At 45.2% G+C, this 24,188-nt stretch overlaps 2 protein-coding genes across 4 annotated transcripts in view; one reads left to right on the forward strand and one right to left on the reverse strand.

The window, feature by feature from the left end:
• LOC137378740 (meckelin-like) overlaps nt 1–24,188 on the forward strand; it is a 196,324-nt gene that overhangs the window by 10,122 nt on the left and 162,014 nt on the right. The gene's annotated exons all lie outside the window — the stretch shown is intronic.
• LOC137379129 (C-reactive protein-like) lies at nt 7,759–11,436 on the reverse strand. The gene is made up of 2 exons (XM_068049847.1): nt 11,373–11,436; nt 7,759–8,375 (listed from the first exon to the last, which is right to left on the reverse strand). Exons 1-2 carry the CDS (start codon nt 11,434–11,436, stop codon nt 7,759–7,761), a joined length of 681 nt encoding a protein of 226 aa, XP_067905948.1.

A 24,188-nucleotide genomic window follows, 5' to 3' on the forward strand; every position in this document is an offset into this window, starting at 1 on the left:
AGATTATATACCCATTATCTGATCTCAACCAATATGGCATGGGGCAGTGTTGGTAAAACTAACTACAGTGACCCTGCTTGCGTGTGATTGTCAGGTAAGAAAAATATAGCGTCTAGCTGTTAAGGTCAAATAGGCTACTGATCATTCAGAGAGAGAGACTGGAACCCAGGGAATACTGATGAGAGCAATATAAATGGTTTGTGGGTTTAGATCACTGGGTCATAATAAGATTGAATTTTACATTCAATTTGAGGGAAAGAGTGGGTCCAAGACTAGTATTTTAAACTTAAATAAGGGCAATTATGAGGGCATGAAAGCAAAGCTAGCTAAAGTGAACTGGCAAATTAGGTTAAGGGATAGGTCAATAGAGATGCAGTGGCAGACATTTAAGGGGATATTTCAGAATACACAGAATAGATACATTTCAATGCAAAAGAAAAAATCCAAAATTGGGACCCGCCATCTGTGGTTAACTAAAACAGTTAAAGATAGTATCAAACTTAAAGAAAAAGCACATAATTGCGAAAAGATGGGAGGCAGGTCAGAATTGGACAGAACATAAAAAACAGCAAAGAATTGATAAGGAAGGTAAAATTAGAGTACGAGAGAAGGCTAGCTAGAAATATAAAGACAGATAGCAAGAGTTTCTGTAGATATTAGAAAAAGAAAAGATTTAACAAAGTGAGTGTTGGTCCTATAGAAAGTGTGTCTTGCAATTAATAATGGATAATAAGGAAGATGAATTGAACAGATACTTTGCAACGGTCTTCAATATTGAGGATACAAGTAAAAACCCAGTAATAGCTGTAAGTCAGGAAATGGAAGGGAAGGAGTAATTCAAGAAAATTACAATCACCAGGGAAGTGGTACTGAACAAATTGTTGGAGCTGCGGGTTGACAAGTCCCCGGATATGGATGGACTTCATCCCAGAATGTTTAAAAAAAGTGGTTAGTGAGATAGTTGAAGCGTTAGTTTTAATTTTCCAAAATTCCCTAGATTTTGGTTCGGTTCCATTAGATTGGAAAATAGTCAATGTAACTCCTTTATTCAAAAAGGGAGGGAGACAGAAAGCAGGAAACTACAGGCCAGTTAGCTTAATATCTGTCATAGGGAAAATGTTAGAAGCTATTATTAAAGACGTTATAGCAGGGCACTTAGAAAAATTCAAGGTATTCAGGCAGAGTCAACATGGTTCTGTGAAAGGGAAATCATGTTTAACCTAATTTATTGGAGTTCTTTGAGGGAGTTATATGTGCTGTGGATGAAGGGGACCGGTGGATGTATTGCACTTAGATTTTCAGAAGGCATTTGATAAGGTGCCACATCAAAGGTTATTGCAGAAAATAAAAGCTTATGGTGTTGGGGGTAACATATAGGCATGGATAGAAGATTGGTTGGCTAACAGGAAACAGAGAGTAGGCATAAATTGGTCATTTTCTGGTTGGCAAGATGTAATGAGTGGTGTACCACAGGGACCAGTGCTGGGACCTCAACTTTTTACAATTTATATAAATGACTTAGATGAAGGGACCGAAGGTATGGTTGCTAAATTTGCCGATGACACAAAGACAGGTAGGTAAGTAAGTTGTGGAGAGGACATAAGGGGGCTAGAAAGGGCTATAGATAGGTTAAGTGAGTGGGCAAAGACCTGACAAATGGAATATAATGTGGGAAAGTGTGAAATTGTCCAGTTTGGTAGGAAGAATAATAATGAAGCATATTATCTAAATGGTCAGAGATTGCAGAGCTGTGAGATGCAGAGGGATCTGGGTGTCCTAGTGCATGAATCACAAAAGGTACATTTTACAAATTGTATGCAGGTACAGCATGCAATTAGGAAAGCTAATAGAATGTTATCGTTTATCGCGAGGGGAATTGAATACAAAAGTAGGGAGGTTATGCTTCAGCTATACGGGGCATTGGTGAGACCTCATCTGGAGTACAGCGTACAGTACTGGTCTCCTTATTTAAGGAAGGATGTAAATGCGTTGGTGGCAGTACAGAGAAGGTTATTAGACTAATACCTGGAATGGGTGGGCTGTTTTACGAGGAAATATTGAACAGACTAGGCTTGTATCTGCTGGAATTTAGAAGAGTAAGAGGCAACTTGATTGAAACGTATAAGATCCTGAGGGGTTTTGACAGGGTGGATGTGGAAAAGATGTTCCCCCTTGTGGGAGAATCTAGAACTAGGGGTCACTATTTAAAAATAGGGGTCGCCCATTTAAGACAGAGATGAGGAGAATTTTTTTCTTAGAGGGTCGTGAGTCTTTGGAGTTCTCTTCTTCAAAAGGCGGTGGAAGCAAAGTCTTTGAATATTTTTAAGGCAGAGGTAGACAGATTCTAGATAAGCAAGGGGGTGGGAGGTTATCGGAGGTAGGTGGAAATGTGGAGGAATCAGTTCAGCCATTAACTTATTGAATGGCGGTGCAGTCTCGAAAGGCCGAGTGGCCTACTCCTGCTCCTAATTTGTATGTTCGTCTGTCATCAAGGAAGGCTGAGAGAGTCATGGCTCGGCTGGTAGCACTCTTGTCTCTGTGTCTGAAAGTTAGGGATTCAAGTGCCACTCCAGGCCTTGAGCACAAGGAAAAATCAAGGTTGACATTCCAGTGCAGTACTGAGGGAGTGCTGCACTGTTGGCGGTGGCATCTTTCAGATGAGGCATGAAACTGAGGCCTCGTTTGCCTTCTCAGGTGGGTGTGAAAGATCCGATGGATCTATTTTGAACAAGAGCAGGGGAGTCCTGACCTGGCCAATATGTATCCCTCAGTGTTTTATTTATTCTTTCATGGGATTTGGGTGTCACTGGCAAGGCCAGCATTTGTTGCCCATTCCTAATTGCCCTTGAACTGAGTGACTTGCTAGGCCATTTCAGAGGGCAGTTGAGAGTCAATCACATTGCGGTGGGTCTGGTGTCACATGTAGGCCAGACGGGGGAAGGACAGAAGATTTCCTTCCCTAAAGGATATTAGTGAACCAGATGGGTGTTTACAACAATCAATGATAGTTTTATGGCACCATTACTGAGACTAGCTTTCGATTCCTGATTTTTATTAATTAATTGAATTTAAATTCCACCAGCTGCTGTAGTGGGATTTGAACGATGTACAATGTTCAACATCACAAAAACAGATGATCTGGTCATTATCACATTGCTGTTTGTGGGAGCTTGCTGTGCACAAATTGGCTTACACATTTCCTACATTACAACAGTGACGACACTTCAAAGCTACTTCATTGGCTGTAAAGTGCATTGAGATGTCTGGTGGTTGTGAAAGGTGCTCTTTAAATGCAAGGCTTTTTTTTCTTAATCAAAATGAAGGGACAGAGCAGATGCAATTCAGGCTTTGAAATTAATGACCGCAAGCTCGTAAATTCTTTGAATGAATTGGTAAAGTGAGCTGAACTAGCAAGCCGACTGGTCGAAAGTATAGCATAGAAAGAGCTGCATTTGCAAAATGTTATTTTTTGTGACTTCCTGCCGTTCATTCTACTTTGGCATTTAAATATTTATTACTGTGCAGCATACCTTGGTGTGCCCAGGCTGCATCAGTCAGTCGTAAAGCAAGTTAAGTTCAAGGACAGGCTTTGGTGGAAACTTGCACTTGCTGTGAAAGGAATTGATTGGACATATCTTCATTGTGGTTGTTAAGCTGATAGTTTACAAAAGGGAATCAACTTGTGATCAAAATGTCAGAATCGCTTTGTAAAACTGCACATTTAAATGGTTTATCTTAAAGTGAATTATCATCTGGCTGATCAGCTTGCAGGATGAACCAACCATGTTGATAAATGATGACCCGGTCAAAAACACAGTGACCTCATCATCAAGACAGTCAAAGACACATTCCCTCCACCACTGATGCGTCATGGCTGCAGTGTGCACCGTCTTTAAAAAAAAAGGCATGTGATGGCATGAAACTCTTTTGCGTTTCTGCACAATGGTACACATTGAAGGCACTTTGAGTAATCTTCCTCCCGTAGGAGTTAATAACCCGATGTGTGCACCAAAGCTCCTCAATTGCAGTTACGATAACAATTTTTATGGCAGCTTTCAACATAGTAAAATGTCCCAGTGTGCTCCACAGGAGTGTAATCAGGCAGAAATGACACTGAGCCAAAAAGGGAGATTTTAGGATGGGTGACTAAAAGCTTGATTGAAGAGTTTTTAGGATTTAAGGTTTTAAGGAGCATCTTAAAAGGAGAGGTTTAGGAAGGGAATTCCAAAGCTTGGGTCATGGAAGGCTGAAGGTTCAGCCAGATTGTGTACTGAAGGAAGCGAGAGATAAGAACTAGGAGCAGGAATAGATCATGTGCCCCCTCGTGCCTCCTCCACCATTCAATACAATCATAACTGATCTGCCTCAACTCCACTTTCCCACGCATTCCCCCATAACTCTCGATTCCCTGAGAGATCAAAAATCTGTCTATCTCAGCCTGAAAAATGATGGAGCATCCACAACCCTCTGGGGTAGAGAATTCCAAAGATTCACAACCGTCTGAGTGAAGAAATTTCTCCTCATCTCATTCCTAAATGATCGGCCCCTTATCCTGATGCACAAGAGGCCAGTGGTTACAGAGATAGTGTGAGGTGAGGTTATGGAAAGATTTGAACATAAGGGTGAAGCTTTTACAATTGAGATGCTGGTGGACCAGGAGCCAATGTGGGGGTGATGGGTGAACAGGATTTGGTGTAGGTTTGGAAACAGACAGCAGAGTTTTGGATAATGTCCAGTTTATGACAGGTGAAAGATGGTAGCTTGGCCAGGAGACCATTGGAAAAGAACAGTCTTGCATTACCTAAAGCATGGATGAGAGTCTCAGCAATTAAAAGCTCCAGCATTGTACTGCAAGGAGTGATGGCATGTATTCCAGTAATCTCTCGTGCCATGAGTGCCCAGTCTTAATGGTATTGCTATGGGCAGAGAACTGAGTGTTGTTATCCCTGGGATGGCAGGGTTGTCCTATGAGGAGAGAGTAAAGAGACTGGGCCTATATTCTCTAGAATTTAGAAGAATGAGAGGCGATCTCATTGAAGCACACAAAATTCTTACAGGGCTTGACAGAGTAGATGCAGGAATGATGTTTCCCCTGGCTGGGGGAGATCTAGAAACAGGGATCACAGTCTCAGAATAAGAGATAGGCCATTGTGAGGTGGAATTTCTTAACTCAGAGTGTGGTGAATTTGTGGAATTCTCTACCCCAGAGGCTCAGTCATTTGAGCATGTTCAGGACAGAAATCGATAGATTTCTAGATAATAAAGATATCAAGGGATAGGGGAAAGTGGGCTGAGGTAGAAGATTAGCTGTGATCTGGTTCAATGGTAGAGCAGGGTCGATGGGCTGAATGGCCTACTCCTGCTCCAAGTTCCTATGTTTCCGTAGAGAAGGAGAGAACATTGGGGAGGGGCCAGTCATTGGGCACCTATTGCACTCATCAGATCACTGATCCCGGGGCAGTGAGCTTACTTATCGAGTTGTCTACCTGTACTGTGGCTTAAGAAAGGTGCCTAGGTTATGCACAATTGCCCAGTATGTCAGTATGCGTGCCCATCTTCATTCTCCTATGTGCTACCCAATCAAAGTCCTCATCTAAATCTCCCGCAGCAGAACCCATCTGCCTCTTCGATCTCCGGTGCGCTGACAAACAAACCATCCTTTAAATGCCTGGCCTGGTTGCAGCCCACATGTTGATCCCAACTCTCTACCAACCTCCAAGGTAAGTGAAGTGTCAGCATCTCAACTGGTGGCAGCGAGTGTCAAATCAAGTGACTGGGCCTCCTCATCAGTGCTGTTGCTGTCACTTAGCAGACTCCTCCTGGAGCTGCTGTAGGGAGGCAGGCAGCAGTTCTGGGGTGTCTGAAAGCAGGGGGAGATGGTGGCATCGTGGTAATGTCACTGAATTGGTAATCCAGGCACCCAGGCTAATGCCCAGGGGACAACGGTTCAAGTCCCACTGTGGCAGCTGATGGAATTTAAAACACAATTAATTAATTTTTAAAAATCTGAATGAACGTTAGGCTCAGTAATGGTGCTATGACACTATCATCGATTGTTGTAAAAACCCATCTAGTTCGCTAATGCCCTTTAGGGAAGGAAATCTGCCATCCTTACCTGGTCTGGCCTACATGTGACTCTAGACCCACAGCAATGTGGTTGACTCTTAAACCCCCCCCCCCAGCAATGCCCACATCCCATGAAAGAATAAAAAAAAGGACATTAGAAGGGGAGGGTTGGACTGAGGGAAGTGGTGGGTGAGGTGGAAAGCAAGAAGTCCATGGTAACGCGATCTGCAGCTTTGCTCATCATGCCAGATAGCAGGATGAGGGTGAGCTGAGACTTGAGAAGGGGCATAAGGCAGGAACATACTATCATCCTCAATGTTCTCAGTGATGCCGGGTGCCGCGTGCTCTGTTGCAGCCAACCCCATGATGCGGGAAACATCTCCTCCCTGGACTCAAGATGCAGGCATCCCTTTCCCCTGTTAATTCTGCTCTGCTCCCTCCTGTTATGGGCAAACTTTTCCTGCAAGAGAGAGAAGGACGAATGTCAGAGATCGTGTTGCAGTGTGTTTCTGTGGAATGTCTGACATAGTTGAATAGCTGGAGTTATGTGGAAGCATCAGGAGTTGGGTGTGAGGCTGGCATCATTGGAAGGTGTGTGAGGGTGAGGTGGAGTATGTGGATGTTAGGTGTGAGTCCTGAGTGCCAGATAGTGCTGGTGGGTGAACGATGGGGGTGCAGTGAACTTTCCTTTGAATAGAGCGTGAATCTAAGAATGCTTCAGAATCATGTAACCCTGGATGAGATCAATTGCCTCAGCCTAGCCTGAGGAAGCAATCTGGGTCCTTCCTGCTATGTGTGAGGCTCCGTATCACTGGACACTGAAATTATTTAGTTTGCTATTGGAGAGCTGGATTGTTCTGAGTTTTAATTGAATATTTGACACTAATATGCACGCACACACAGTAATTTAAGCACACAGTAACCTTTCCTTTTTGATGCTAATTTATTAATCTGATAAAACAAACACCAATTCAGTTCAATCATTAACTCTTTACAGGTGCATCAGTGTGAGTATGACAAATCTTGGTGCAATAGAAGCAGAGAGAGACAGAGACCAGGCATTATTAATCACAAAACAGCACAATTGTAATCCAAAACAGAATCATCTTCGATTAAAAGGATTTTCTCACAGCTTGACTCTGCTGATCAACACCACTATCATTTACATTTGATGCTTTTATTGTCTCTGTGTGTGCTCAGCAGAGTCAGAAGGCAGCAAACTTCCTGGATCATCTTTCTGCACTGATAGCCTTGCAGGAGGATACAGAACCATTTCAATTGTGATTTTAAAAAGGGCACCGGCAGGATAATTGGGAATGTTGCTGCAGATAAAGCAGATGGTCTTGTCCTGTATACATTGATCAAATTCCCTGTCTCTCTCTCGACATATTAACGAGGAATGACAGTGGTTCTTGTACATTGACTTTGGATCCAATGCCCAGATGCCGAGGGAGGTGAGAAATAAAAGGTCTCCGTGAATAATCCCTGATCCAAATATCATCAGCCCTGTGAGGATTTCCGCTCTACTCTAAATTAAACTTGAAAACTTTTGCTGCCTGGTCTGATTTAGATCGGAAAGTTCGCAATGAAATCAATATTCTATTAATATAGATTACTGGAAGCATTTTCCCTGAACTGTGCGCCTTTTAATTCGTCAGCCTGTCATTTCAAAACTATTGCAGCGAAAGAATTTTAAACTGTGCAGTCACCATGATCTTTTATGGTCACAATTCCAGCACTTACATATTTTACTGTTGACCAGTCAATGATGTTCCCCCCAGGACAGTGACACCCCTGACTGATCGCCTTGATGTCATTACTGGATAGAACGTGGTCCCACAGATCAACACCTGTTACCTCCCCAACAAAACACTGTTTGATGTCAAAGCCTCCCCCAACCGAGTCCTGTTCCTGACCCAGGATATACGTACCACCACCACGCACGATCCCACCCTGATTAACAACTTTCTGAATGCTCCGTTGTCCATTGACCCACAATGTTGTGATCCCTGTTCTAGACTCCCAGGTCACACAAGTGTGTCTCAGCAGCGCGTTCATTTCTGGAAGGGTGAAAGAAATAATAAACTGGCGAAGGAAAAGGGAGAATGTCCCCAAAGGATGGTACCAGAGCAACAATTCATTATTGTGATATGATGTTGCATAGGAAAACAAAGAGTAGCTTCGCCATTCTTCCGATGCCACTCTCAGACAGAGAGTAAAAGCACGCAAGTCTGGGACTTCAGTTGGCAATAGTTTGACAGAGCTGTTGTTGGTTTGTATTGGAAATATCAGTGAATTCCCGGAAAGTCCTGTAAATGATCAGAGTTTACATGTTGGTTAGTGGCATTTTGACACAGAATGGAGAGCTGTAGGACTTTTCCATCAAAACAGGTGAATTCTTGTTATTGTCATCAATTTTTCACAAAATGACAATTGGCTTTTTAAATCAGGCTGGCACCGACCAGAGAGTTATCTCAAAGATCAATGACCCACAGACAGGCTTCACCTCCCCAGTCCAGACAGGCACTGCAACCCCTCCGCCCACAGTCCAGACAGACACTGCAACCCCTCCGCCCACAGTCCAGACAGACATTGCAACCCCTCCGCCCACAGTCCAGACAGACACTGCAACCCCTCCGCCCACAGTCCACACAAACACTGCACTCCCTCCGTCCACAGTCCTCACAGACACTGCACCCCCTCCATCCACAGTCCACACGGACACTGCACTCCCTCCGCCCACAGTCCACACAAACATTGCACTCCCTCCGCCCACAGTCCACACAAACACTGCACTCCCTCCGCCCACAGTCCACACAGACACTGCACCCCCTCCGTCCACAGTCCACACAAACACTGCACTCCCTCCGTCCACAGTCCACACAAACACTGCACTCCCTCCGCCCACAGTCCACTCGGACACTGCACCCCCTCCGCCCACAGTCCACACGGACACTGCACTCCCTCCGCCCACAGTCCACACAAACACTGCACTCCCTCCGTCCACAGTCCACTCGGACACTGCACTCCCTCCGTCCACAGTCCACTCGGACACTGCACTCCCTCCGTCCACAGTCCACTCGGACACTGCACTCCCTCCGTCCACAGTCCACACGGTCACTGCACTCCCTCCGTCCACAGTCCACACGGACACTGCACTCCCTCCGTCCACAGTCCACACGGACACTGCACTCCCTCCGTCCACAGTCCACACGGACACTGCACTCCCTCCGTCCACAGTCCACACGGACACTGCACTCCCTCCGTCCACAGTCCACACGGACACTGCACTCCCTCCGTCCACAGTCCACACGGACACTGCACTCCCTCCGTCCACAGTCCACACGGACACTGCACTCCCTCCGTCCACAGTCCACACGGACACTGCACTCCCTCCGTCCACAGTCCACACGGACACTGCACTCCCTCCGTCCACAGTCCACACGGACACTGCACTCCCTCCGTCCACAGTCCACACGGACACTGCACTCCCTCCGTCCACAGTCCACACGGACACTGCACTCCCTCCGTCCACAGTCCACACGGACACTGCACTCCCTCCGTCCACAGTCCACACGGACACTGCACTCCCTCCGTCCACAGTCCACACGGACACTGCACTCCCTCCGTCCACAGTCCACACGGACACTGCACTCCCTCCGTCCACAGTCCACACGGACACTGCACTCCCTCCGTCCACAGTCCACACGGACACTGCACTCCCTCCGTCCACAGTCCACACGGACACTGCACTCCCTCCGTCCACAGTCCACACGGACACTGCACTCCCTCCGTCCACAGTCCACACGGACACTGCACTCCCTCCGTCCACAGTCCACACGGACACTGCACTCCCTCCCTACAGAGTTTACACAATTCTATTGTTGTCCTTTACCTGGGCACATCTTCTCTCAATAATATTCCTCTCCCACCATTAATGCATTTCCCCACAACACTCGGGTTTGACCTGGTGTTGTGGATAATTATTTAAATAAATGACCTTAGGATGTTTCAGAGCCACGTTTTTCCAGACACATCTTTGACAATCAATGGGCAGGTGTAACCTCATGGATTAATTCCTCATCACACCCTTGAGGATAGTTAGATTGTATTTGTCATTTTTGACTCAGATAAGCTTCCGCCCACACATCCGCTCCATCACTGAGACCACCTATTTCCAGCTCTGTATTATCATCCAACTCTGCCCCTGCCTCAGCTCATCTGCTGCTGAAACTTTCGTGTTTGCCTTTTCCATCCAGACTTGACTATTTCACTGCAGTCCTGACCGGCCTCCCACATTCTACCCTCCATAAACTGAGGCCATCCAAAACTCTGATGCCTGAGTCTTAACTCGAACCGAGTCCCTTCAAACATCACCCCTGTGTTCACTGAACGACGTTGGCTCCCGGTTTAGCAACACCTCATTTTAAAAGTTCTCATCTTTGTTTTCAAATCCCTCCATGGCCTCATCCCTCTCCCTATCTCTGTTTTCTCCTCCAGCTCTATAATCTTCCAAGATCTCTGCGTTCCTCTAATTGTGGCCTGGTCAGCTTCCCCGATGTTAGTTTCTCCACCATCAGCAGCTGTGCCTTTAGCTGCCTGGGCCCTAAACTCTGTAATTCCCTCCCTAAGCCTCTCTGCCTCTTTTTATTTATCTTATTTAGAGATACAGCACTGAAGCAGGCCCTTCGGCCCACCAAGTCTGTGCCGACCAACAACCACCCTTTTATACTGACCCTACAGTAATCCCATATTTCCTACCAACTACCTACACTAGGGTCAAATTTTTATAATGGCCAATTTACCTATCAACCTGCAAGTCTTTGACTGTGGGAGGAAACCGGAGCGGCAAAAACCCACGCGGTCACAGGGAGAACTTGCAAACTCTGCACTAGAGGTACCCAGCATCGAACCCGGGTCACTGGAGCTGTGAGGTTGCAGTGCTAACCACTGCGCTACTATGCTGCCCTAGCCCTCTTATTTTCCTTTATGATGCTGTTAAACATGCCTCCTTGACCAAGCTGTGCCTAATGTTTCCTTTTGTTGATTCGTGTCAAATGTTGTTTGATAATCGGTCCTGTGAAATGCCTTGGGATATTTTGCTGTGTTAAAGGCACTACATAAATGCAAGTTGTTGTTGTGGAGAGTACACTTTCGTAACGCAGCAGGTGACATTGGGCGCTTAGCTCAAGCCGGGAGTGGAATCTGAGCTTTTCCTGCTCTGTGTGGAGCTCAGTGACAGCAACATAAAATATAGTTTGAATAATGTTTGTACACCAGACTGTGCTAGTTAAGAACGAACATACCTTCACTGGCCGATACTGGCAGGTAAATGCACGCCACAAGCACAAAGGGAATGAAGTCTTTCATCCTGTGTCCGGCCTGTAAATAATAATAATCGGTGAGTAATTTCAATTTGTTTGCTGATATTTAAACTCAGAAATGCCGACCCAGATTCATGCACATAAAAGTGACACACATAGCAGCCACCTTGATACTCACTGCAGCACTTTCTCCAAACCAGTCTCGTCCTGAGGTGAGTCCAATGAGCTGTGCACAACTTGCTGCAATTTATATTCTGTTGTGCTCAGTGACAGCCCACTGGATTGAGGTAAATGAGGAGGCAGCGCTCACACTGTTGTCCAACCCTAATACGCCAAGATGTTTTCACTGGCATCACCGACGAGTATAATGATGCTGGGATAATTAGGATGAAGGTGGCTATTTGGCCGTTCTTGACCATGGAATGATAGAATGACAGTGCACCAGAGGAGGCCATTCAGACCATCATTCCTGTGCTGGCTCTTTGAAAGTAATTTCTCATTTGCCCCAATTCCCCCATTGCACATCCCTGACTTTCACCCCCACCCCAATCCTCAGCCCGTCGCCCAGCAAATATTTGGGAACAGTCTCCTCCCGCCTCTCCTTTTGTTTGTCCTAAGGCTTTGTTGGTTTTCATCCTGCTTACCCTAGATCTGCTCTACAGATCAGCCGCATCGTTTACATATCGAATGCCAATGCCATGAGATTGGAAGACCTTCCCCTCACTGCTGTATCTCTGACGGTGATAGCAGCAATGTCAGATTCTTGGGTCTGTTGGGTTTAAAGGGATCAAAGGGTATGGGGCGAAAGTGGGAACAGGTTACTGAGTTGGATGATCATCCATGATCATAATGAATGGCAGAGCAGGCTCGAAGGGCCAAATGGCCTACTTCTATGTTTCTATTCTTGTGGGAGCAGCTATTGACAATGAAGCAGTGCCTATTCTAATGCCACCTTGCCCTTCTGACTGATGAAATGCTCGTCCCATTTGGACCACAATCCCATTCAACCAATTTGTGCACATATCGAGTGTTCAGCTGCAAGACGGGCCCAACTCTAGTGTTATTGAAAGGGTCGGGGGCACATCTTGCGCGCAAGGTGAATGTAAAGACCGTCTGCTATTGCAGCAGTGTCTGAAAATGCTCTGGAGTGTTTCTGGACGTGTTGCAGTGAACTAGATTTGGCAGGGATTGTTGCTGCATCTTCACAGGATACCAGGATACACACTGTGGTCGTATCTGAGCTGGTGGCTGTGAGTGTCAGATCAAGTCCGGAGCCTCTTCATCCATGCTGTTGTTCTCTCTGCTTCTCCAGGTAGAGCAGGTTGGGCCTATGCTCATTGAATTTTTGAAGAATGAGAGATGATCTTATTGAAACATGCTCGATTCTGAGGGGGCTTGAAAGGGTAGATGCTAAGAGGATGTTTTCCCTCTTGGGGGAACCTAGAACTAGGGGTCAAAGTTTCAGAATAAGGGGTCGCCCATTTAAGACGGAGATGAAAAGGAAGTTTTTCTCTCAGAGGGTCACGAGTCTTTGGAATTCTCTATCCCATATTGCTGTGGAGGCTGTCATTGAATATATTCAATGAGGTAGATAGATTTTTGAACTCTCGGGGAGTCAAAGGTTCTGGGGAACAGGCAGCAAAGTGTAGTTGAGGCCAAAACCAGAACAGCCTTGATCTTATTGAATGGTAGAGCAGGCTCGAGGGGCCGAATGGCCTCGTCCTGCTCCTATTTCTCATGTTCTTGTATCCTTATACGAGTAAGTCACAGAATGTGCTCCATGGCAGACACAAGTGATAGAGCGGATTAATCACCGTCTCCAAGCGAAAGCCCTCTCGAAGCCTTTAAGCGTGACCAATGCAGGGTTCAGGGTGGATTTATATGCGAACATCCTGTTGGCTTGTACCTTGACTGAAAAGCAGGTGAGGAGTTAGAACAAGGGAACTGTGCGTGCGTTAAGTACGAGCCACCAGCAACAATTCAGAATTGATGGATGACTTGGCTGTAGGAGCCCCTCACCCACATGTGGGAAAGAAACAGTGTGACAGAACAAGAATATTTGGCACAAGGCTTTCAGTTACCAATGGCCAGGTCTCTGCCTGAGTTTAATGATGAGGGATGTGTTTTGCTGCATGACATCGGGACCATGCAAGGATGAATTTGATTTAAATGCTTCCTGATTCCCGATTCTTTTGAGGTATTACTCCCAGAGGGGCTGTAGATGCTGAGTCGTGGAATAAATACAGGACTGAGAGCCATTGACCTTTGGCGACTGAGAATGAAGGGATTTGTGGGTAGGGTGGGAAAGTGGAGTTAAGGCAGATGAACAACCATGATATTATTGAATGGTGCAGCAGGATCAAGGAGCCAATTGGCCCATTCCTGCTCCTACTGCTTTTGTTCTAACAGTGCGAAAGGGCTCTCACCAGACACATTATGCTGCATGATCTTGTGTTCGTGTGTGTGTGTGCGCTTTGCATGTGAGGCACCCAGTATGTAGAATACATGACGGAGGCATGCTCAAGAACAGTTCCCCAATGTGCTCAGTCCCACTCGCAACTCGGCAACACTAAATTGCTCAGGTGGCCAAAGCAAATGGGAGCACAGACTATGTGACGTCCAATTTAACAACTTTCAGCCACGGTTCCAACATGCGACCAACAAAGATCCGCACTGAAATGAGATAATGTGTGGAAAGGAAGGGCATTTAAGTCAAGTTTTTCCCTGGACATGGATAAGAGTCAAAGATCACTGGCGGAACTGTACAGCTCAGGAGAGGATTTTTTCACATACACATGGTGAGATTGGCGTTTTGGCCCAATTATATATTCAGGGTATGTAGCTACCTGAGGCATATTTATTAATTTTATTAATGCTGTGTTATGTATGGGCATTGTTTTAAAAAGTCTTACAAAGGCGCCCAAGTACTGGACCCAGTACAGTTGCAGTAAGGGAATGGCAGGAATAAGGTTTTGTGATTGACTTGACACACGATCCCACTTTAGGTGAGGTCAGTTAACTCAGCAATTACCAGGGATGGAACCTCGCCCTCCCATTGAAGAGGTCGGTGTTTTTACATCCCCTTCTTGATGCTCTGTGTCTCTGCCCCGCTGGGGGATTACTGCTTCTCTCTACCCATTTGTTTTCATTGCTGCTTCCAGGTCTGAGTACTTCCCACCCCAGTGAATGAGTAATGGAGGGAGAGAGGATTTGGAGAGTTGAGGGGAGAATGAGGGATTGGAAGTGGATACAGAGTGGGAGAGTTGAGGAGGAGGGGACAATAGGAGAATGAGGGAGAGGGCAATGAGAGTATGAAGACAGAGCCAGCAAGGGTGTAGAAATGGAAACTACTGCTTTATTAAGGAGGTGACATCCCCAGAGGTTCCTGTGAAATGTTGTGACAGAATGTAGATTGACTTCCAGAAAGCTTTTGCGCCAGTTCCATATGAAAGGCTGTTAGATTTGAAGAAAGCAGTGGGAGTTGGGCACAAAGGATAGATAGTGATGGGAAATTGGACAAAGGATGAGAGAGCCTCAGTTACTTGATAGGTGAGTGATTATGAGGGGAGGGACTGTTGACTGGGGAGTTTCAGGGTCAGTACTGGAGCACTGAGTTCCTGCCTTTCTGTATTCAAGTTATTGTAAATTACAATATAAAACAGAGTGATTCCTACATAATAGCATGTAAAGAGGGAGGCAGTTTTCATTTAGAAAATATGTGCCTGCCCAGGATTGGACGCTGAAAAGTAACATGGGGAAGTGTAGGGTGCTACATTCTGGAAGAAAGAGCAAATGACAGACATACAGTGTGCGAAACTTTCCCTCACTCCCTATATCCCCATCTCCTCCACACCCTCACCCTCCCCACATCCCCATCTTCTACACACCCTCACTCTCCCCACATCCCCATTTCCTGTCTGCACATCCCTTTTTCCAATACCCATTTCCTCATTTCCAGGAAATGTGGTGCCAGCAAAGCACGAGCAGATCTGAGGAATTCCTTGACCTGTGATTTGTACATAGCAGGAGGAGGAGGCCAATCAGCCCCTCCAGTCTGTGCTGTCATTCAGTGAGATGATTTTTGATCTGTATTTTTTTTATTTGTTCATGGAATGTGGCATCGCTGTCAATGCCAGCATTTGTTGCTCATCCCTTGGCAACTGCATTGAGGTGCTCTTGGCAACTGAGTGTCTTGCTGGGCCATTTCGAGGGCAATTAAGAGTCAGCCACATTGCTGTGGGTCTGGAGTCGCATGTCGGCCAGACCAGGTAAGGACAGCAGATTTCCTTCCTTAAAGGCATTATTGAGCCAGGTGGTTTTTTTACGATAATCAATGATAGTTTCATTGCACCATTACTGAGACTAGCTTTCAATTTCAGACTTTTTAATTAATTAAAGCAAGGGTCTGAAGAAGGGTATCTGACCTGAAATGTTAACTCTGCTTCTCTCTCCACAGGTGCTGCCAGACTTGCTGAGTATTTCCAGCATTTCCTGTTTTTATTTTTAATTAATTCATGGAATTTATTATTTAATTGAATTTAAATTCCACCAATTGCGAGTGTGGGATTTGACCCATGTCCCCAGGATATTAGCCTGGGTTTATTGACTATTAGTCCATTGATATTATCATTACTCCACCGTCTACTAACTCCATCCCCCTGATACCCTCTGCTTGTAAAAATCTATTCATCTCTGGAATAAAATTATTAATTGAGCTGGCATGTACTGCACTTTGTGCAAGTGAGTTCCACATTTCCATTCCATTTTTTATGAAGTAGTAGTTCTGTGACTCCTTTCCTAAATGGCTCTCACTCCGATGTGTAATGTTGTGATTGGACTACATATTAGAAGCCACAAGTGTAAGGGAGCAGAATTAGAGCAGCGAACTTGAACGCCAACTTCTGCAGTTCAGGATAGATTTAAATCAGAGAATGAGTTGACATACATTGTCTGACAATCATGTGAGGAGTCAGAACAAGGGAACTGTACGTGCGTTGAGTATAAACCACCTGTGTGTAAAGTAGCAGAAAGTAGCAATTTAGAATTGATATATAACTTAACTGTAGTAACCCTTCGCCCACATGTGGGAATTTACTGTGTGAAAGAATGAGAGAGGTCAAGAATATTTTCTGGGTGCCATTGCTGACATCATTGAGTTGCAAATAACAACAACTTAGATTTGCATAACCCCTGTAAAGCCATAAACTGCCCCTAGAGCACTCTGAGGGGGTAGGGTGAGCAGTCAGCAGTCGCGATCCATATTGGTACCAAGGACAGAAGAGAGAGTATGAGAAGAGACATGCAGCTAACATAAAAGAGAATGGAAAAGTCTTCTATCGGCACATAAATAGTAAATGGGTGGTAAAAGGAGGGATGGTGCCAATTGGGGACCTGAAAGGGGACTGACACATGGAGGCAGAAGGCACGGCTGAGATACTACATGAGTACTTTGCATCTATCCATCTGTGCCAAGGAGGAAGATGCTGCCCAAGACATGGTGAAAGAAGAGGTAGTTGCGACACTGGATGGGCTAACATTTGATGAAGAGGAGATTTTAGACAGGCTGGCTGTTCTTAAAGTTGCTAAGTCACCAGGACCGGATGAGATGCGTCCAAAGAAGTAAGGGTGGAAATTGCGGAGGCACTAAGCCATAATCTTCCAATCCTGCTTAGATACAGGTGTGTTTTCAGAGGACTGGTGAATTGCAAATGTTACACCCTTGTTCAAAAAAGGGTGTAAAGACAAGCCCAGCATTTACAGGCCAATCAGTTTAACCTTGGTGGTGGGAAAGCTTTTAGAAACAATAATTCAGGAGAAAATTAAGAGTGACCTGGACAAATGTGGCTTAGTTAAGGAAAGCTAGCACAGATTTGTGAAGAGCAAATCATGTTTAACGAATTGGCTTGAGATTTTTGATGAGATAACAGAGAGGATGAGGGTAATGCAGTCGATTTGGTATATATGGACTTTGGAAAGGCATTTGAGAAGGTGCCACATAACAGGCTTGTCAGAAAACTTGGAGCCCATGGAATAAAGGGACAGTGGCAGCATGGATACGAAATTGGCTGAGTACAGAACAAAGAGAGTAGTTGTGAATGGTTGTTTTTCAGACTGCAGGAAGGTATACAGTGGGGTACCCAAGGGGTCAATGTTCGAATCCCTGACCTAAAGCTGGGTGGACAGGGCACAATTTCAAAATTTGCAGATGACAAAAAACAGAATTATTGTGAACTGTGAGGAGGACATAGACAGGTTGGTGGAATGGGCGGACAAGTGGCAGATGAAAATTAATGCAGAAAAGTGTGAAGTGATTCATTTTGGTAGGAAGATAGGTATATGTGCACAAATGATTGAAGGTTGCAGGGCAAGTGATTAATAAGGCACAGGGGATCCTACGCTTTATAAATAGGGGCAGAGGACCAAGGAAGTTATGATACATCTGTATAAAACACTGGTTTGTCCCCAGCTAGAGTATTGTGTCCAGTCTGGGCACCACGCTTTCGGAAGGATGTTAAGGAATTACAGAGGGTGTAGAAAATATTCACGAGGATTTTTCCAGGGATGAGGAACTTCAGTTAAATGGATAGACTGGAGAAGCTGAGTCTGTTCTCCTTGTCGAAGAGAAGATTGAGAGGAGATTTGATAGAGGTGTTCAAAATCATGAGAGGTCTGGACAGAGTAGATAGGGAGAGACTGTTCCCATTGGTGAAGGGTCCAGAACCAGAGGACACCAATTTAAGGTGATTGGCAAAAGAAGCAACAGCGACATGAGGAAAATCATTTTACGCAGTGAGTGGTTAGGATCTGGAATGCACTGGCTGAGAATGTGGTGGTGGCAGATTCAATTGAGGCTTTCGAAAGAGAACTGGATAATTTACTGAAGCGAAGATATTTGCAGGGTGATGGGGAAAAAGCGAGGGGGCGCCACTAAGTGAATTTTTCTTGCAGAGAGCAGGCATAGACACGATGGGTGGATTGGTCTCCTTCTGTGCTGTCGCCATTCTATAATTGTAGAGAGTTTACAGGAGGGTCATTGCACAACATTTGATACAAAACTACCTTGGAGATATTGTGCCAGGTAATAAAGAGCCTCTTAAAGGAGGAGAGGAGTAGAGAGGCGGAGATGCCAAGGGAGGCAATTCCAGAGATTTATTGCCTCAGCAGCTGAAGGCCAGTTGTGGGGGTGATTAAAATCGGGGGATGTCCAAAAATCCCAGGTATGTAGAGGCACAGAGTTTTGGGAGGTTTGTAGGGGCTGGAGGAGGTTACAGAGTTTTGGGAGGTTTGTAGGGGCTGGAGGAGATTACAGAGTTTTGGGAGGTTTGTAGGGGCTGGAGGAGGTTACAGAGTTTTGGGAGGTTTGTAGGGGCTGGAGGAGGTTACAGAGTTTTGGGAGGTTTGTAGGGGCTGGAGGAGATTCCAGAGTTTTGGGAGGTTTGTAGGGGCTGGAGGGAGGTTCCAGAGTTTTGGGAGGTTTGTAGGGGCTGGAGGAGGTTACAGAGTTTTGGGAGGTTTGTAGGGGCTGGAGGAGATTCCAGAGTTTTGGGAGGTTTGTAGGGGCTGGAGGGAGGTTTGTGGGGGCTGGAGGAGGTTCCAGAGTTTTGGGAGGTTTGTAGGGGCCGGAGGATGTTCCAGAGTTTTGGGAGGTTTGTAGGGGCTGGAGGAGGTTCCAGAGTTTTGGGAGGTTTGTAGGGCTGGAGGAGGTTACAGAGTTTTGGGAGGTTTGTAGGGCTGGAGGAGGTTACAGAGTTTTGGGAGGTTTGTAGGGGCTGGAGGAGGTTCCAGAGTTTTGGGAGGTTTGTAGGGCTGGAGGAGATTCCAGAGTTTTGGGAGGTTTGTAGGGGCTGGAGGAGGTTCCAGAGTTTTGGGAGGTTTGTAGGGGCTGGAGGAGATTCCAGAGTTTTGGGAGGTTTGTAGGGGCTGGAGGAGGTTCCAGAGTTTTGGGAGGTTTGTAGGGGCTGGAGGAGGTTCCAGAGTTTTGGGAGGTTTGTTGGGCTGGAGGAGGTTACAGAGTTAGTCAGGAGAGGCGAGGCCATGATGGAATTGAAAACAAGGACGAAGATTTTACATGTCAGTCATGGCCGGATTGACAGTTAGTGTAGGTCAGCGAGCACAGGGGCGGTGGTGAAGGGGCCTTAGTGCGAGTTAGGATACAGGGCGGCAGAGTTTTGGATGAGTTCAATTGTCCAGGGAGAGGGAGGTGGGAGGCTGGCCAGGAGAGAATTGGAATAGTTAAGTCGAAAGGTTGCAAAGGCATGATCAGAGGTTCTGGAGCAGTTGAGCTGAGGTAAGGGTGGGAGATTTGTGATGTTCCGGAGCTGGTAGTGTGTGGTCTTGTGCTGAAGAAGATATGGGGTCAAACACTCAGTTCTGGGTCAAATAGGACACCCCAAGGTTGTGAATGGTTTATTTCAACTTCAGTGGTCAGGGAGAGAGATGGAATCAGTGGCTACGGAACGGAGTTTCTGATGGGGAAAATATTCAACTAACAATTTGCCTGGTACTTATAATCTGATCCAGTTGTTGTAAGGCAGGATACAGTAATATGGGTACAGTAACCTCGTGGTTACTTTACTGCACTTGTCTCCAGAGTCCTGACTAATGATCAGGAGACATGAGTTCAAATCTCACCATGGCAGCTGGGGAATTTAAATTCAGTTAATTAATTAAAACTGGAATAAAGCTAGTATCAGCAATGGTGACCATCAAGAAAAAATGATCTGGTTCACTAATATTCTTTCGGGAAGGAAATCTGCTGTCCTTACCTGCTCTGGCCTACATGTGACTCCAGACTTTCAGTAATGTGATTGACTCTTAACTGCCCTCTGAAATGTGCTAACAATGCCACTCAGCTGGATTGAAATACATGGTCCACCGCCACCACCTCAAGGGGCAATTGGGGATGGGCAATAAAAGCTTGCCTTCCCAGCACTGTCCACATCCTGCGAATGAATGAGAAAAAAAAAGCTTAGAAGATACACAGTGCTAACAAGGAGCGATTTCAGTGATGGCATAGCAGTAACACTCCAGAGTTCAGGCAACACCCAGGTCGAAGAGGTTGAAAAACCAATTGCTCCCAGTATGCACCATACTTCACCTAGGCCACGGTTATCCTGCCATTGAATCAATAGAAAGGAAGCATTGTGAACTGTGAGGAAGACAGTGTAGAACTCCAAGAGGATATAGACAGGTGGCAGATGAAGTTCAATGCAGAGAAATTTGAAGTGATTCATTTTGGTAGGAAGAACATGGAGAGACAATATAAAATAACGGGTACAATTCTAAAGGGAGTGCAGGAGCAGAGAGACTGGGGTGTATATATGCATAAGTCATTGAAGGTGGCAGGCCAGGTTGAGAGCGCCGTTAACAAAGCATACAGTGTCCTGGCTTTATTAATAGGGGCATGGAGTACAAGAGCAAGGACATATGAACGTACGAATTAGGCGCAGGAGTAGGCCACTCAGCACCTCGAACTTGCTCCGCCATTCAATAAGTTCATGGCTGAACTGATTCCTCCACATTTCCACCTACCCCCGATAAACCTTCACTCCCTTGCTTATCAAGAAGCTATCTACCTCTGCCTTAAAACTATTCAAAGACTGCTTCCACCACCTTTTGAGGAAGAGAATTCCAAAGACTCACGACCCTCTGAGAGAAAAAATTTCTCCTTATCTCTGTCTTAAATGGGTGACCTCTTATTTGTAAATAGTGACCCCTAGTTCAAGATTCTCCCACAAGGGGAAACATCCGTTCCACATCCACCCTGTCAAGACCCCTCAGGATCGTGCATGTTTCAATCAAGTCGCCTCTTACTCTTCTAAATTCCAGCGGATACAAGCCTAGCCTGTCCAAACTTTCCTCGTAAAACAGCCCGCCCATTCCAGGTATTAGTCTAGTAACCTTCTATGTACTGCCTCCAATGCCTTTTCATCCTTCCTTAAATAAGGAAACCAGTACTGTACACAGTACTCCAGATGTGGTCTCACCAATGCGCTGTATAGCTGAAGCATAACCTCCCTACTTTTGTATTAAGTTTCCCTCGTGATGAACAGTAACATTCTATTAGCTTTCCTAATTACGTGCTGTACCTCCATACCAGCCTTTAACGATTCATGCACTAGGACACCCAGATCCCTCCGCATCTCAGAGCTCTGCAATCTCTCACCATTTAGATAATATGCTTCTTTTTTATTCTTCCTGCCAAACTGGATAATTTCACATTTTCGCACATTATATTCCATTTGCCAGATCGTTGCCCATTCACTTAACCTATCTATATCCCTTTGTAGCCTCCTTATGTCCTCTTCACAACTTACTTTCCGACCTATCTTTGTGTCATCAACAAATTTAGCAACCATACCTTTGGTCCCTTCATCTAAGTCATTTATATAAATTGTAAAAAGTTGAGGCCCCAGCAAGGATCCCTGTAGCACATCACTCATTACATCTTGCCAACCAGAAAATGACCCATTTATGCCTGCTCTCTGTTTCCTGTTAGCTAGCCAATCTTCTATCCATGCCAATACATTACCCCCTACCCCATGAGCTTTTATTTTCTGCAATAACCTTTGATGTGGCACCTTATCAAATGCCTTCTGGAAATCTAAGTACAATACATCCACTGGTTCCCCTTCATCCACAGCACATGTAACTCCCTCAAAGAACTCCAATAAGGTGGTTAAATATGATTTCTGTTTGACAAAACCATGTTGACTCTGCCTGATTACCTTGAATTTTTCTAAGTGCCCTGCTTTAACGTCTTTAATAATAGCTTCTTACATTTTCCCTAAGACAGATGTTAAGCTAAACTGGCCTATAGTTTCCTGCTTTCTGTCTCCCCTTTTTGAATAAAGGAGTTACATTGACTATTTTCCAATCTGATGGAACCTTCCACAAATCGAGGGAATTTTGGAAAATTAAAACTAACGCTTCAACTATCTCACTAGCCACTTCTTTTAACACCCTAGGATGAAGTCCATCAGGACCCGGGGACTTGTCAGCCCACAGCTCCATCAATTTGTTCAGTACCACTTCCCTGGTGATTGTAATTTTACTGAATTCCTCCCTGGGCTGCCATTGCCTTATTATCCATTATTAATTCCAAGACACACTTTCTATCGGACCAACACTCACTTTGTTAAATCTTTTCTTTTTCAAATATCTACAGAAACTCTTACTATCTGTCTTTATATTTCTAGCTAGCCTTCTCTCGTACTCTAATTTTACCTTCCTTATCAATTCTTTGCTGTTTTTTATGTTCTGTCCAATTCTGACCTGCCTCCCATCTTTTCGCTTTTTCTTTAAGTTTGATACTATCTTTAACTGTTTTAGTTAACCACGGATGGCGGGTCCCACTTTTGGATTTTTTCTTTTGCATTGAAATGTATCTATTCTGTGTATTCTGAAATATCCCCTTAAATGTCTGCCACTGCATCTCTGTTGACCTATCCCTTAATCTAATTTGCCAGTTCACTTTAGTAGCTCTGCTTTCATGCCCTTATTTAAGTTTAAAATACGAGTCTTGGACCGACTCTTCTCTCTCTCAAACTGAATGTAAAAATTTAGTCATATTATGATCTCTGCTACCTAGGGGCACCTTAACTATGAGGTCATTAATTAATCCTATCTCGTTGCACAATACCAGGTGTAGTATAGCCTTCTTTCTGGTTGGCTCCAGAACATACTGTTTCAAGAAATTATCCCGAAAACATTCTATGTTCTCCTCGTCTAGGCTACCTCTGCTCATCTGATTTTTCCAGTCTATTTGTAGGTTAAAATCCTCCGTAATTATCGCCGTACCATTCTGACAAGCCGCCATTATTTCTTCCTTTATATCCTGTCCTACAGTGTGGTTAATGTTAGGTGACCTGTACACTACTCCCTGTTCTGTTGAATTTGTATAAACACTAGTTTGGCCTCAGCTGGAGTATTGCATCCAGTTCTGGGTGCCACACATTTGGGAAGACGTGATGACATTGGAGAGAGTACAGAAAAGATTCATGAGAATGGTTCCAGGGATGAGGAAATTCAGTTATGAAGGTGGATTGGCGAAGACTGTTTTTCTTGGAGAAGAGAAGGCTGAGAAATGATTTGATAGAGGTATTCAAAATCATGAGGGGTCTGGACAGAGTAGATGGAGAGAAACTGTTCCCACTCGTAAAAGGATTGAGAACGAGAGGGCACAGATTTAAAGTAATTGGTAAGAAAAGCAAAAGCGGCATGAGGAAAAAACTTTTCACACAGCGAGTGGTTAAGGTCTGGAATGCACTGCCTGAGTGTGTGGTGGAGGCAGGTTCAATTGAAGCATTGAAAAGGGAATTAGACAGTTATATGAAAAGGAAGAATGTGCAGGAATATGGGGAGAAGGCAGGGGAATGCAGCTGAGGAAATTGCTCCTTCAGAGAGCCAGTGCGGACATGATGGGCTGAATGGTCTCCTTCTGCATGGCAACAATTGTGTGATTCTGTGATTCTAGTATTTCTCCCGATTCAGGGTGAACCCCTGAAAGCCCGATGCAGTTGCCCATACTGAGTGGCAAAAAGAGTTATTCAGGTAAATTATTTGATTGACTCCCCAGACCAATTCCCAGATTAACTCCCCAAATTAACATTCACATATCAAAGCAGTATCACAGCTGGGAAAGCGACAGACAGGCACAGGACAACGCAGTCTTCAATTTAGAGGTGGAACAAAGAAAAGCCCTGGCCATGCTGCTCACCGCCTATAAAGAAGTCTGCAAGGACACACCAGGGTGTACGATCTTAACCCTACATGATGTGGAGGTGGGAGAGACCCCTC

This window comes from Heterodontus francisci, chromosome 17 (genome assembly GCF_036365525.1).
Source record: "Heterodontus francisci isolate sHetFra1 chromosome 17, sHetFra1.hap1, whole genome shotgun sequence".
In the NCBI taxonomy this organism is placed as follows: Eukaryota; Metazoa; Chordata; class Chondrichthyes; order Heterodontiformes; family Heterodontidae; genus Heterodontus; species Heterodontus francisci.